Genomic DNA, 14,450 nt, shown 5'->3' with positions numbered 1-14,450 from the left:
TTCTATAGATTAGCTGGCAGATGAGCTGGCCAAGCCGCTCTCCATCATTTTGCTCCAGTCCTGGCTCACTGGAGAGGTCCCAGATGACTGGAAACTGGCCATTGTGGTCCCCATCCATAGGAAGGGTCAGATGGAGGAACCTGGAAACTCCAGGCCTGGCAGCCTGACCTCAGTGCCAGGGAAAGTGATGGAGCAGATTATCCTGGCGGCAATAACTGCACACCTGAAGGATGGCCAAGGGCTCAGGTCCAGCCAACATGGATTTAGAAGGGGCAGGTCCTGCCTCTCCAACCTGATCTCCTTCTATGATCAGGTGACTGCCTGGTGGATGTGGGGCAGGCTGTGGATGTGGTCTGCCTGGACCTCATCAAGGCCTTTGACACCGTCCCCCACAGCAAACTGCTGGCTAAGCTGTCAGCCCGTGGCTGGACAGCAGCACTCTGAGCTGGGTTAGGAACTGGCTGGAGGCTGAGCCCAGAGAGTGGTGGTGATTGGTGCCACAGCCAGCTGGCAGCCAGGCACCAGTGGTGTGCCCCAGGGATCAGTGCTGGGCCCCATCCTCTTTAACATCTTCATTGATGATCTGGATGAGGGGGTCGAGTCAGTCATCAGCAAGTTTGCAGATGACACCAAGCTGGGAGCAGATGTTGGTCAGTTAGAGGACAGAAAGGCTCTGCAGAGGGACCTCGACCGACTGGACAGATGGGCAGAGTCCAACAGGATGGCATTCAACAAGTCCAAGTGCCAGGTGCTGCACTTTGGCCACAGCAACCCCATGCAGAGCTACAGGCTGGGGTCGGAGTGGCTGAGAGCTGCCAAACAGAGAGGGACCTGGGGGTGCTGATTGACAGCTGTCTGAACATGAGCCAGCAGTGTGCCCAGGTGGCCAAGAAGGCCAAGGGCATCCTGGCCTGCATTAGGAACAGTGTGTGGCCAGCAGGAGCAGGGAAGTCATTATGCCCTATACTCTGCATTGGTTAGGCCACACCTTGAGTCCTGTGTCCAGTTCTGGGCCCCTCAGTTTAAGAAGGACATTGAGAGACTTGAAGGTGTCCAGAGAAGGGCAATGAGGCTGGGGAGAGGCCTTGAGCACAGCCCTGTGAGGAGAGGCTGAGGGAGCTGGGGTTGCTTAGCCTGGAGAAGAGGAGGCTCAGGGGAGACCTCATTGCCCTCTACAACTACCTGAAGGGAGGTTGTAGCCAGGAAGGGGTTGGTCTCTTCTCTCTAGCAACCAGCACCAGAACAAGAGGACACAGTCTCAAGCTGTGCCAGGGGAAGTTTAGGCTGGAGGTGAGGAGAAAGTTCTTCACTGAGAGGGTCATTCATCATTGCAATGTGCTGCCCAGGGAGGTGGTGGAGTCCCCATCCCTGGAGGTGTTTAAGAGGGGATTGGATGTGGCACTTGGTGCCATGGTCTAGTCATGAGGTCTGTGGTGACAGGTTGGACTCAATGATCTTTGAGGTCTCTTCCAACCTTAGTGATACTGTGATGATGTGATGCTGTGATACTGTGATAATGTAGATATAATATAGAAGGTGTATATCTAATATAATTACTAGATTATGGGCTCAGCAGATAACTTTGTTTGCAAGATGTGTTCTACTGAAGCTAATTGTAGTTTAGACATTCAGCACTTTCTATACTCAGTATTCTGTTGGAAAGCATGCCTCATATGACACAATATTAAAGTGCTTATTGCTAGCATCTTGTATGTGAAGCAACGATTCATTAATGGTAAGCAGTACTGAACCAACAAAGAGCAGGACACAAAAGTCATCAACACTGGATAAGAGAAAAACCTGGTTAAGTGTATTCATTTATGTCTTTGCTAAAGGGAGTGAACATGAAAAATGAAATCAAAATCAACTACACTAACTTCAAACTCATGTTTGCAATGCAGGGATCCTCCTTAGTCATTCTAATCAAGCACAATGAACAACTGTGTCAGTGTATTTCTATTGTACAGTTCTTCAGTATAAAGTATCTTTATTATGTGCATTAATAGACCCCCCCAAAAAATTAGACCAAATCCATTAGACAACATGGAGAGTGAAGTCACTGGTGCCTGAATAAATTTCTAATAACCCACCACTGAATGTGACTTACAAGAAAGGTGAGACAATGGGAAAGCCATCACCAGCTTCAGAGAATCAGAGTTTATACAGTTATGGAGTTAGTGCAATTGTTTTTCACTGTTACTGTAAAATCAAATGGAGCAGATGGCACTCACTTCATTTTTTTGTCAATGGTTATTTAAGCTCTGATTCACTAGCCTTGAGTGAAGTAAGGATAATCCAGTATTTGAAAGGCTTCATTGGATCAGGGAGGAATAAAAGCAAATATGAACAGCTACCCTCTGGAGGCTTCGGTATTGAAATGGACCAGACAGATACACACTGAAATTGTCAGATATGGTAAACAAACACCCCTGGTGAAACAGATTTAATGTACAAGAAAGATTCTCTGCCACTCTTTGCAATCCTTTTGGCAACATGTGTTTTAGAACCTATAGTATCAGGACTTCAAGCATAAAATCTAGAATCAAATAGAAATACATGGTTTAGGTTCCTTGTAAAAACAGACAGCAAAACTGGTTATATACAGGTCCATACCTACATACACATGGGTATTCACTAAGTGAAAATATAACACAGTATCATAGTATCAGTCAGGGTTGGAAGGGACCACAAGGATCATCTAGTTCCAACCCCCCTGCCATGGGCAGGGACACCCCACACTACATCAGCCTGGCCACAGCCTCATTCAGCCTGGCCTTAAACACCTCCAGGGACAGGGCCCCAACCACCTCCCTGGACAACCCATTCCAGGGCTTCACCACTCTCATGGGGAAGAACTTCCTCCTCACCTCCAGCCTCAATCTCCCCACCTCCAGCTTCATTCCATTCCCCCTAGTCCTAGCACTCCCTGAGATCCTGAGCAGTCCCTCCCCAGCCATCCTGGAGCCCCCTTCAGATACTGGAAGGCCACAATGAGGTCACCTGGGAGCCTTCTCTTCTCCAGACTGAACAGCCCCAACTCCTTCAGTCTGTCCTCACAGGAGAGGTGCTCCAGCCCTCTGATCATCCTTCTGGCCCTTCTCTGGACACCTTCCAGCACCTCCACATCCCTCTTGCAATAGGGGCTCCAGAACTGGAGGCAGTACTCCAGGTGGGGTCTCAGCAGAGCTGAGCAGAGGGGGAGAATCACCTCCCTTGCCCTGCTGGCCACACTTCTCTTGCTGCAGCCCAGGATCTGATTGGCTTTCTGGGCTGCAAGTGCACACTGAGAGCTCCTGGTGAGCTTCTCCTCCCCCAGCACCCCCAAGTCTCTCTCCTCAGGGCTGCTTTCCAGCCAGTCCCTGCCCAGCCTGCGTTTGTGCCTGGGATTGCCTCCACCCAGCTGCAGGACCCTGCCCTTGGTCTTGTTGAATATCAAGATGTTGGCTTGTGCCCACCTCTCCAGTTATTCAGCCATTCAGTTATTCAGCTTTTGGAAAGAAAACAACCATAATCCATGAAATTCTCTATGGGTCTAGATTTACCAAAATTACTGCTAATCATGTCTTTGTCTTCATTCAGCTCCTTCGATAAGATAATGTACACTGGCAAAGCCTGCAGCACAGCAAGCATCTGCACTCCTATCTTTACTCAACTTTGCAGAACTAGCACAAGCCATCACAAAACTCAGTACAAGACCCCAGTCATCTGAGCAAGTTACTATGAGGGGTTTTTCCAGCATAAGTAGTGTTTCACTTACATTTGCCTATATACAGACACATCTTCAACCTGAGCATATGGAAAGGTTCAGTACTTCCTATTAGATGCTGCTGTTGGTAGGAGTTTGCACTGACTTTATTTTGCTGTCCCTCTTCATTTCTCCTTCATCCATAATGAAGTAGAAATGGATTCACCTCATGAAATTATGCTGTGTGTGACACACTTAAGTAAACAATAACTTACTGTCTTCTGCCACATGCTGGTTCAGATCATGTTACACACCCAAGCATAATTTCACACAGAATCATTACCCTAAGGTCATCTTCACACAGAATCATTACCCTAAGGTCATCAAGTCCAAGCATCCAAAAGATTTTGTTGCATAGTTATTTTCAAAAGATTTTGTTAGATTTTTATTCATCAACTCTTTCAGCAAGTCTGATTCTGGCCCCTCAAGCAATGTAAGAACAATTTGGTGAGATTGTTGTGAATATTGAATAACTGAATAATAGAATAGAATAGACCAGGTTGGAAGAGACCTTCAAGATCATCGTGTCCAACCTATCATCCAACACCACCTAATCAACTAACCCATGGCACCAAGCACCCCAGCAAGTCTCCTCCTGAACACCTCCAGGGATGGTGACTCCACCACCTCCTCAGGCAGCCCATTCCAATGGGCAATCACTCTCTCTGTGTAAAACTTCCTCCTGACCTCCAGCCTAAACCTCCCCTGGCACAGCCTGAGACTGTGTCCTCTTGTTCTGCTGCTGGTTGCCTGGGAGAAGAGACCAACCTCTGCCTGGCTACAACCTCCCTTCAGGGAGTTGCAGAGAGCAATAAGGTCACCCCTGAGCCTCCTCTTCTCCAGGCTAAGCAACCCCAGCTCCCTCAGCCTCTCCTCACAGGGCTGTGTTCCAAACCCCTCATCAACTTCGTTGCCCTTCTCTGGACTCATGACAGCAACTCAACCTCCTTCCTAAACTGAGGGGCCCAGAACTGGACACAGGACTCAAGGTGTGGCCTAACCAGTGCAGTGTACAGGGGCAGAATGACCTCCCTGCTCCTGCTGGCCACACTGTTCCTGATGCAGGCCAGGATGCCATTGGCCCTCTTGGCTGCCTGGGCACACTGCAGGCTCATGTTCAGCCTACCATCGACCAGCACCCCCAGGTCCCTCTCTGCCTGGCTGCTCTCAGCCACTCTGACCCCACCCTCTGGTCATCCAGCTCAGAGTTCACCTTGCCTGACAGGTGAAACCAAAGTGAAAGACTTAATTTACATGATTTTGCTGAAAAAACAGAGGCTAAAAAGGGTGGGCTGGATACATTCATGAGGCTGTGGCAAACTGCAAAGCAATTCATTTACTGGAGTTTCAACTTTCTCAGTAAGGATGAAATTAATTTCCTGGGGGCATGTTTTTAAACTTCACTCACTTGGATTTCCCCTTTTTTTGTGTGTGGCTTTGTCTGTGGAAACAAATGCAAGCATTATGTGAGACTTTGAAGAGATTATTTTAAACCCTACACATCTCTTTAAGGTTAGCAGGAAGATGTTACAAATTTTAACTCCAAATTAATCAGTCTCAACTCATTAAGAGAATTAGGAGCTTTGTGCATTTCACACAGACACTTTGGTTTTACCTGCATACCTTGACAAGTGATGAATCCTTTGCCTTCCAGATCACAGATCTGCAATAACTCATGTGTTTTCCCCAACACAGTCAGTCCTGGGTCCTGTCCTCCAGCTGTGCTCCTCTCTGAATCTCCTGGTGGTGCAGGGCTGGCATAGCCTTCCTGTATTCTGTCACAGTATCACAGTATCACAGTATCACTTAGGTTGGAAAGGACCTCGAGGATCATCGAGTCCAACCTATCAACACAGACCTCATGACTAGACCATGGCACCAAGTGCCACATCCAATCTCCTCTTGAACACCTCCAGGGTCGATGACTCAACCACCTCCCTGAGCAACCCGTTCCAATGCTGAATGACTCGCTCAGTGAAGAACTTCCTCCTCACCTCGAGTCTAAACCTCCCCTGGCGCAGCTTGAGACTGTGTCCTCTTGTTCTGGTGCTGGTTGCCTGGGAGAAGAGACCAACCCCTTCCTGGCTACAACCTCCCTTCAGGTAGTTGTAGAGGGCAATGAGGTCACCCCTGAGCCTCCTCTTCTCCAGGCTAAGCAACCCCAGCTCCCTCAGCCTCTCCTCACAGGGCTGTGCTCAAGGCCTCTCCCCAGCCTTGTTGCCCTTCTCTGGACACCTTCAAGTCTCTCAATGTCCTTCTTAAACTGAGGGGCCCAGAACTGGACACAGGACTCAAGGTGTGGCCTAACCAAAGCAGAGTACAGGCCACAATGACCTCCCTGCTCCTGCTGGCCACACTATTCCTAATGCAGGCCAGGATGCCATTGGCCCTCCTGGCCACCTGGGCACACTGCTGGCTCATGTTCAGGCAGCTGTCAATCAGCACCCCCAGGTCCCTCTCTGTTTGGCAGCTCTCAGCCACTCTGACCCCAGCCTGTAGCTCTGCATGGGATTGCCGTAGCCGAAGTGCAGCCCCTGGCACTTGGACTTGTTGAATGCCATCCTGTTGGACTCTGCCCGTCTGTCCAGTCAGTCGAGGTCCCTCTGCAGAGCCCTTCTGTCCTCTAACTGACCAACATCTGCTCCTAACTTGGTGTCATCTGCAAACTTGCTGATGACTGACTCTACCCCCTCATCCAGATCATCAGTGAAGATGTTGAAGAGGACAGGGCCCAGCACTGATCCCTGGGGGACACCACTGACACAATTTCAGTGAAGGAATACCTTGGGATGCTACTGTCCCTTTACTTATTCTGTTCTGAAACCTGTGCATGAGAAGTAAGGAAAAGAGCAAATCAGACCCTGTTAATGATGCTTTCCACAACCTCTTAGCAACCACCTCCGTCATCAGGCAACAAAAACAAGAAGCATTTTGAAAATGCTTACCCTTGATGGATTACACTAAAGACACTCCACATGGGATAATGAATGGGGAGGGGGAAGGCTGAGGGAAGGAGAAGACCTCTGAAAAGGAATCTCAAAGCAAACCCAGATGTTTAAGGAGAAGGACAGACAATCAATTAATCTGAACAAGAAAACACAAGAAAAGATGGGGAAATGAAAAAACAATGTAAAGTCACTGCAAGGATTCAACTGGTATCCTTTTGGCTCTGATCCTCTTACCAACACATCCCACATCTTGCATCCAGTGCTTTAGAGCACAGCTACAGAATGGAAGGTAACTGATGATGGATGAAACCTGACAGACCATGACCAATTAAGTATAAACAAGAAAATTATGATGAATTATGGAATTCTGAAACATTCTGGCGTGCCTCAGGGATCAGTGCTGGGCCCCGTCCTCTTTAACATCTTCATTGATGATCTGGATGAGGGGATGGAGTCAGTCATCAGCAAGTTTGCAGATGACACCAAGCTGGGAGCAGATGTTGGTCAGTTAGAGGACAGAAGGGCTCTGCAGAGGGACCTCGACCAACTGGACAGATGGGCAGAGTCCAACAGGATGGCATTCAACAAGTCCAAGTGCCAGGGGCTGCACTTTGGCCACAGCAACCCCAGGCAGAGCTACAGGCTGGGGTCAGAGTGGCTGAGAGCTGCCAAACAGAGAGGGAGCTGGGGGTGCTGATTGACAGCCATCTAAACGTGAGCCAGCAGTGTGCCCAGGTGGCCAAGAAGGCCAATGGCATCCTGGCCTGCATTAGGAATAGTGTGGTCAGCAGGAGCAGGGAAGTCATTGTGCCCTGTACTCTGCACTGGTTAGGTCACACCTTGAGTCCTGTGTCCAGTTCTGGGTCCCTCAGTTTAGGAAGGACATTGAGAGACTTGAAGGTGTCCAGAGAAGGGCAACAAGGCTGGGGAGAGGCCTTGAGCACAGCCCTGTGAGGAGAGGATGAGGGAGCTGGGGTTGCTTAGCCTGGAGGAGGCTCAGGGGTGACCTCATTGCTCTCTACAACTACCTGAAGGGAGGTTGTAGCCAGAAAGGGGTTGGTCTCTTCTCCCAGGCAACCAGCACCAGAACAAGAGGACACAGTCTCAAGCTGTGCCAGGGGAGGTTTAGGCTGGAGGTGAGGAGAAAGTTCTTCACAGAGAGAGTTGTTAGCCATTGGAATGTGCTGCCCAGGGAGGTGGTGGAGTCCCCATCCCTGGAGGTGTTCAAGAGGGGATTGGATGTGGCACTTGGTGCCATGGTCTAGTCATGAGGTCTGTGGTGACAGGTTGGACTGGATGATCTTTGAGGTCTCTTCCAACCTTAGTGATACTGTGAGACTGTGATTTCCTTATATTCATCCTTACTACTTCAGGCTTTAACTTCTAACTGTGAAAAACTAATTGCTAGTGAACTTGGTGGGATGTTTTATAAACCAATTATATTCTCAAGAGGCTCTGCAAATCTGTATTGTGCCCCCTTCATGAAAATATTTCTCTACATGCATGTTAGGCTCTTAATTTCATTCCAGGACAGACACAAATCGGTTTTCCTCTCCAAACTTGCATCAATACAAAAGGAGCAGGCTTTCCCAAAAGCCCATGTCCTTTGGTGTGGTTTGGTTTTGCACCATGTTACAATGTGGAATTTACCCCAGGGAGTAAGTGACCACACTGCCCAGAATTTGGAAATTAAATGAAGTTATTATTTAAAGTTAATTAAATCTGGGTTCATTTCAACCTGTGGGTCTCTTTTTCCTGGTCCTCCTTCTCTGCTGGGAAGCTATCATTGGATGATAGAGCAACTGCTTGAGTTTAGGTCCAGATATGGGCTAAAAAGAGTTTATTTCGTGGCCAGTGTTTGTCTCCTTCTATGCCCAGGTGACCACTCAGACAATGTGGGGCAGGCTGTGGATGTAGTCCGCCTGGGCTTCAGCAAGGCCTTTGACACTGTCCACCACAGCAAACTCCTGGCCAAGCTGTCAGCCTCTGGCTTGGACAGCAGCACTCTGAGCTGGGTTAGGAACTGGCTGGAGGCTGAGCCCAGAGAGTGGTGGGGAATGGTGCCACAGCCAGCTGGCAGCCAGGCACCAGTGGCGTCCCCCAGGGATCCGTGCTGGGCCCCATCCTCTTTAATATCTTCATTGATGATCTGGAGGAGGGCATTGAATCAGTCATCAGAAAATGTGCAGATGACACCAAGTTGGGGGCAGGAGTTGATCTGTTAGAGGGTAGGAGAGATCTGAAGAGGGACATTGATGGGCTGGACAGATGGGCAGCATCCAAGTGCATGAGACTGAACACATCCAAGTGCCAGGTTCTGCACTTTGGCTACAACAACCCCATGCAGTGCTACAGGCTGGGGTCAGAGTGGCTGGAGAGCGGCCAGGTAGAGAGGGACCTGGGGGTGCTGGTTGACAGTGGGCTGAACATGAGCCAGCAGTGTGCCCAGGTGGCCAAGAAGGCCAATGGCATCCTGGCCTGCATTAGGAACAGTATGGCCAGCAGGAGCAGGGAAGTCATTGTGCCCTGTACTCAGCACTGGTTAGGCCACACCTTGAGTCCTGTGTCCAGTTCTGGGCCCCTCAGTTTAGGAAGGAGGTTGAGTTGCTGGAAGGTGTCCAGAGAAGGACAACAAAGCTGGGGAGAGGTCTGGAGCACAGCCCTGTGAGGAGAGGCTGAGGGAGCTGGGGGTGTTCAGCTTGGAGAAGAGAAGGCTCAGAGGAGACCTTCTTGCTGTCTCCAACTCCCTGAAGGGAGGTTGCAGTCAGGTGGGGGTTGGTCTCTTCTCCCAGGCAACCAGCACCAGAACAAGAGGACACAGTCTCAAGCTGCACCAGGGGCTGGATGTCAGGAAGAAGTTCTTCCCAGAAAGAGAGATTGGCCATTGGAATGGGCTGCCCAGGGAGGTGGTGAAGTCATCATCACTGGAGGTGTTCAAGAGGAGCCTGGGTGAGGCACTTGGTGCCATGGTTTAGTTGATCAGGTGGTGTTGGGTGATAGGTTGGACTTGATGATCTCAAAGGTCTTTTCCAACCTGGTTAATTCTATTCTATTCTATTCTGGGTCTGACTTCAACAGGCCAACTGGGAGAATTACAGACCTTTGAGAGTCTTGAAGGGTCGAAGTTTCAATGGACTTGTCCGAACTGTTGCGAGATTCACCACGCTGGTCAGGTGGGTATGATGGCCACTGGGTGCACTTAGCCCTTTTTTTAGTTCTAGAGTTGTTTCTGTGTGTGGCTTTCCTGCCTGCAGTTATTGCTTTTGTGCAGTGTATCACTCCTGGGCATGGGGTCAGAAGTGCTGCTCTGCTGTGTTCTGTGGTGTTGGGTCAAGGTGTTAAATTCTTTTCTAGTAACGAGGATTTCTGATTTCTATGGAATGGTAATGGGCAGCAAGAATGTTATACACCCTTGGGATGCTTCCATCTCCTTAACTGTATTGTTAGGCCTTTTGACTGTCTTTCAGTTCTTGATCTGGCTTAGAGCAACTCCCTGAAATGGGCCCTGCAGCTATCTCTGCCCCCACAAGAAACACTGCAGCCTGCAGTGAGTTGATGTGTCTGGCTGAGAGGCACAGTGAGTGCCAGCATCAGTTGCTCCTATGAAGAAGAACTACACAATAAAGAAAGGGTCCTGGAGGAATATCACTGGAGCAATCAGAGGTGACCACTCAATCTCTGTCCCTAAGGGAGCTGTGAAGTACATGTGAAGATTACAGTTGTTATGAAGAGAAGCAACTTGTTACTTTGCTGTTCCATGGCTTGGATAACAGAGCTGATTTGGAGCTGGAGGGCAGAGAAGCCAAGCAACTGGGATCATGATTTTTCCAGTCAGGTGTACTACAAATCACCCAATCCCAGCACTACAGAGCACTGCTGATCCACACACTGCATAAGTCACGACTTGTGACAATTCCATTCTTCCTCTCTTCCACAGAGCTATTTTACCTGCATGAGTGCCTCTGAGTTCTGAGGTTTCAGTAAAATAATTTGCTAATGTTTGTCTGCTTTCAGCAGAACTCTTCAAAATGTGAATCATCAGCAGAAAAACACAGTACAGGTACTTAGCACTGCCCACCAGGGCTTTATACAAAACACTCCTCTAAGAGGCATCATTTATGTTTCACAAGTACTGGAAAATACCAAGGGCATTGTGTGATTTCACTGGAAGAGACACATTCTCCTACCATAAAATTATCATTGTTAATATAACCTGCAGCTCCTCTGGAGTATGCCTGACACACAAGCAGGCTCCTCTTCAGAACTAACTTAGGGCTGGAGCACCTCTCCTGTGCAGACAGACTGAGAGAGTTGGGGCTGTTCAGTCTGGAGAAGAGAAGGCTCCCAGGTGACCTCATTGTGGCCTTCCAGTATCTGAAGGGGGCTACAGGAAAGCTGGAGAGGGACTTCTTAGGGTGTCAGGACTAGGGGGAACAGAGCAAATAGAAATGGGGAGATTCCTATTGGATGCTAGGAAGAAATTCTTCACCATGAGGGTGGTGAGACACTGGCACATATACACTGCAAATGACAGAGAGGGAATCTGGGCAGACCACTCTACTCTTTACCCCCCCATCAACAAAATCATGAGAGTGTATCATTTGTCTCAGAATAGTAACAGGAGGAAAAGAGAGTGATCAGTTGGAGGCAGCACAGGCATCCTGTGAGATAAAGAAACCACAAGGAAAACTGGCAAAGCTCTTCAGTGCATTCATTCCTCTTACTTTCTAGAGAGGCTCTGCAGAGGGACCTGGACAGGCTGGACAGATGGGCAGAGTCCAAGGGCAGGAGATTGAACACATCCAAGTGCCAGGTTCTGCACATTGGCCACAACAACCCCATGCAGTGCTACAGGCTGGGGTCAGAGTGGCTGAGAGCAGCCAGGCAGAGAGGGACCTGGGGGTGCTGGTTGATGGTAGGATGAACATGAGCCTGCAGTGTGCCCAGGCAGCCAGGAGGGCCAATGGCATCCTGGCCTGCATCAGGAACAGTGTGGCCAGCAGGAGCAGGGAGGTCATTCTGCCCCTGTACACTGCACTGGTTAGGCCACACCTTGAGTCCTGTGTCCAGTTCTGGGCCCCTCAGTTTAGGAAGGAGGTTGACTTGCTGGAAGGTGTCCAGAGAAGAGCAACAAAGTTGGTGAGGGGTTTGGAACACAGCCCTGTGAGGAGAGGCTGAGGGAGCTGGGGTTGCTTAGCCTGGAGAAGAGAAGACTCAGGGGTGACCTTATCACTCTCTACAACTACCTGAAGGGAGGTTGTAGACAGGCTGATGATGGTCTCTTCTCCCAGGCACCCAGTACCAGAACAAGAGGACACAGTCTCAGGCTGTGCCAGGGGAGGTTCAGGTTGGATGTTAGGAAGAAGTTCTATACAGAAAGAGTGATTGCCCATTGGAATGTGCTGGCCAGGGAGGTGGTGGAGTCGCCGTCATTGAAGGTGTTCAGGAGGAGACTTGCTGTGGTGCTTGGTGCCATGGGTTAGCTGTTTGGGTGGGTTGGATTGGTTGATGGGTTGGACACCATGATCTTGAAGGTCTCTTCCAACCTGGTTTGGTTTATTCTAAAGGTTTATTCTAAAGGTTTATATTGTTCTTTTAGCCCACCACAAGACTGGAGGCAAAGCAGGGAGAGGTGTCTTACACAGAACCATACACACCTCCTTCATTTCAGCAGCGTACCTGAGGCCTTAGACATCTCACAGACAACTAGTAAACTTCTACCAGTGCTCCAGAATAATTCACATATGCCATCTAAAAAGGAAAGTGAAACCTACCTGGAAACAACTGTTGAAAAACCACGAAGTTGCACCTAAGGAAATAGAAAAATACATGACATGACCCCAAGTGTGTGTGCTGGGCCTGTCTGGTGGGGTTTGGTACTGAGAGGGGAGCTTTCTCATGTTCTAAGCTTCAAGAAGCTCCCCCAGCAACAAATTGGACTCACCTCTGGCCAAGACAGAGACAATCAGTGTGATAAAAATATTTAAGAGGGAACTTTTGTTTGGGGATTTGAGAACAACTTTTTGGACGCCAAGGTCAGCGAAGAAGCAGAGGGGAAGGTGCACAGCAGCAGAGACTCCACTGCAGTCCATGGTAAGACAGCAGGGAGACTTTGCAGCCTGTGGAAACTAACAGTGGGGCAGGTGCCAACCTGCAGCCCATGGAGGCCACACTGTAGGAAGTGACTGCACCCAAAGGTTGTGATTCTGAGGAAAGCCTGAAGTGGAACAGTTTGTTGCTGGGAGGTCTGAACCCATACTACAGCAGTCCCTAAAGAGATGCAGCCCACAGCATGGACTCATGTTAGAGTGGTTCATGAAGTTCCTCCCACAGGAGGAACAACATATTGTAGCAGAGGACTGCAAGGAGTCCTCCCACTGAAGCAGCAAAGAGGACATGGGATGGTCTGACTGCAACCCCCCATTCTCCATCACCACCAAGGGGGAAGAAGGCAGAGAAATCTCAGCAGAGCTGAGCCTAGAAGGAAGGTGTTTGTAAGATCTGGTTGTATTTCTCACTATCCACCTCTGATCCAACTGGTAAATTGGTGGTGGTTTTGTTGCTTAAATTAAATGCTGTTGTTTCCTCAAGTCGAGTCTGTATGCTTGTAATGTTATTGGTGTGAGTCCTCCCTGTCCTTTGGTCTCAACCCTCTAACCTTTTCTTACATTTTACCTCCCCATTCCACTGGAAAGGGTTAGGAGTGAGGCAGCAGTCACCTGGTGCTTTGCTGCTGGCTTGTATGATAGCATTCCAGATGGATTTCACCACTCTCCCAATTGTGATACAACCCAAATGCAGCCATAATCTCTTCTATTAGTGTATGTTACAAACCTGTTATCCTTGTAGCCGTTTCTAACTACCACTTACAGGCATCATAAATGTTCAGTATCAACAGACTGAAATCTCAGTCAGATACTGGACTAGTGCCACAGCAGTATAAGCCTCAAACAACTGCAGAGGAACATAGGAAACATTTTTACAACCACTAAGTACATGCCAGGCCTGTTCAAACTCTGAGGGCAACCACAAACCTTAATTTTTGTATCTGCAGAGAAGTGACCACTGAAAACCACGGGGCAGCTCCTGAAGCTGGATAAAAGGATAAAGTGACCTCTGTGACACAGCCTACTGGCCTTAGCATGAAGCTACATAAGCAGTGCAGAAGTGCAAGTACAAAGACGACTCTTTTGGTCACCACCTTTATTATATGCGTGGTGTAGGAGAAGCTCACAATACATCACACCCCAGCACACTCAGCTGTAGTTCTGAATGCAAGCGTTCCATCCTGTGCTGCCCCAGTGCCGGTACCAGTGCGGTACAAAGAAAGGAAGCAAGATAGAGCTGGCTTAAGCAACCTGCTTGCATTCAGTGATGCAGAGACAGGAGCAGCCTGTCGGCAAGCACAGAGATTCTAATCCTGAAAGGGATTCTAATCCCTGAAAGGGATTTGAGGATTGATAAAGCCCGGGGCTGCGAATACAGCATCCGGCCCTCCCGACGGCTACGGAACGGCGACCGTGCCGCCCCAAGCTCGCAGGCCGGGCTGCTCCCCGCCTCTATGAACTTTCTCAAGCTTCCTGCCTGGCCAGCTGCTATCGCAGCGCCCGGCTCCGGGAAGAAGCCAAGGCGCCGACCGGCACCTGGGGACAGGATGCGGGCTAGTCGCGGTCTTACCTAGCCGGCTGCTCCTAAGTCCGTACGATCCGCGAAGTTCTACTGCCAGCATCCCTTTGCAGGCAGCCAAGCATTGCAAC

At 49.4% G+C, this 14,450-nt stretch overlaps 1 protein-coding gene across 1 annotated transcript in view; it reads right to left on the bottom strand.

The window, feature by feature from the left end:
* The window catches only part of CRACR2A (calcium release activated channel regulator 2A), a 91,343-nt gene extending 78,558 nt beyond the window's left edge, over nt 1-12,785 (bottom strand). Inside the window, 3 exon segments of the mRNA XM_068166071.1 lie at nt 5,369-5,520; nt 12,468-12,477; nt 12,638-12,785. Coding sequence (XP_068022172.1) covers nt 5,369-5,520; nt 12,468-12,477; nt 12,638-12,785 — 310 coding nt within the window.
* Between the last annotated feature and the right edge of the window lie 1,665 nt (nt 12,786-14,450).

The sequence above is a fragment of the Melanerpes formicivorus genome, unplaced genomic scaffold, assembly GCF_026170545.1.
Source record: "Melanerpes formicivorus ecotype bairdi unplaced genomic scaffold, bMelFor1.0.p_v2 SCAF_96, whole genome shotgun sequence".
Lineage (NCBI taxonomy): Eukaryota > Metazoa > Chordata > Aves > Piciformes > Picidae > Melanerpes > Melanerpes formicivorus.
The sequence above is the reverse complement of the archived record's forward strand: the minus strand, read 5'-3'. Positions and strand labels throughout refer to the sequence as shown.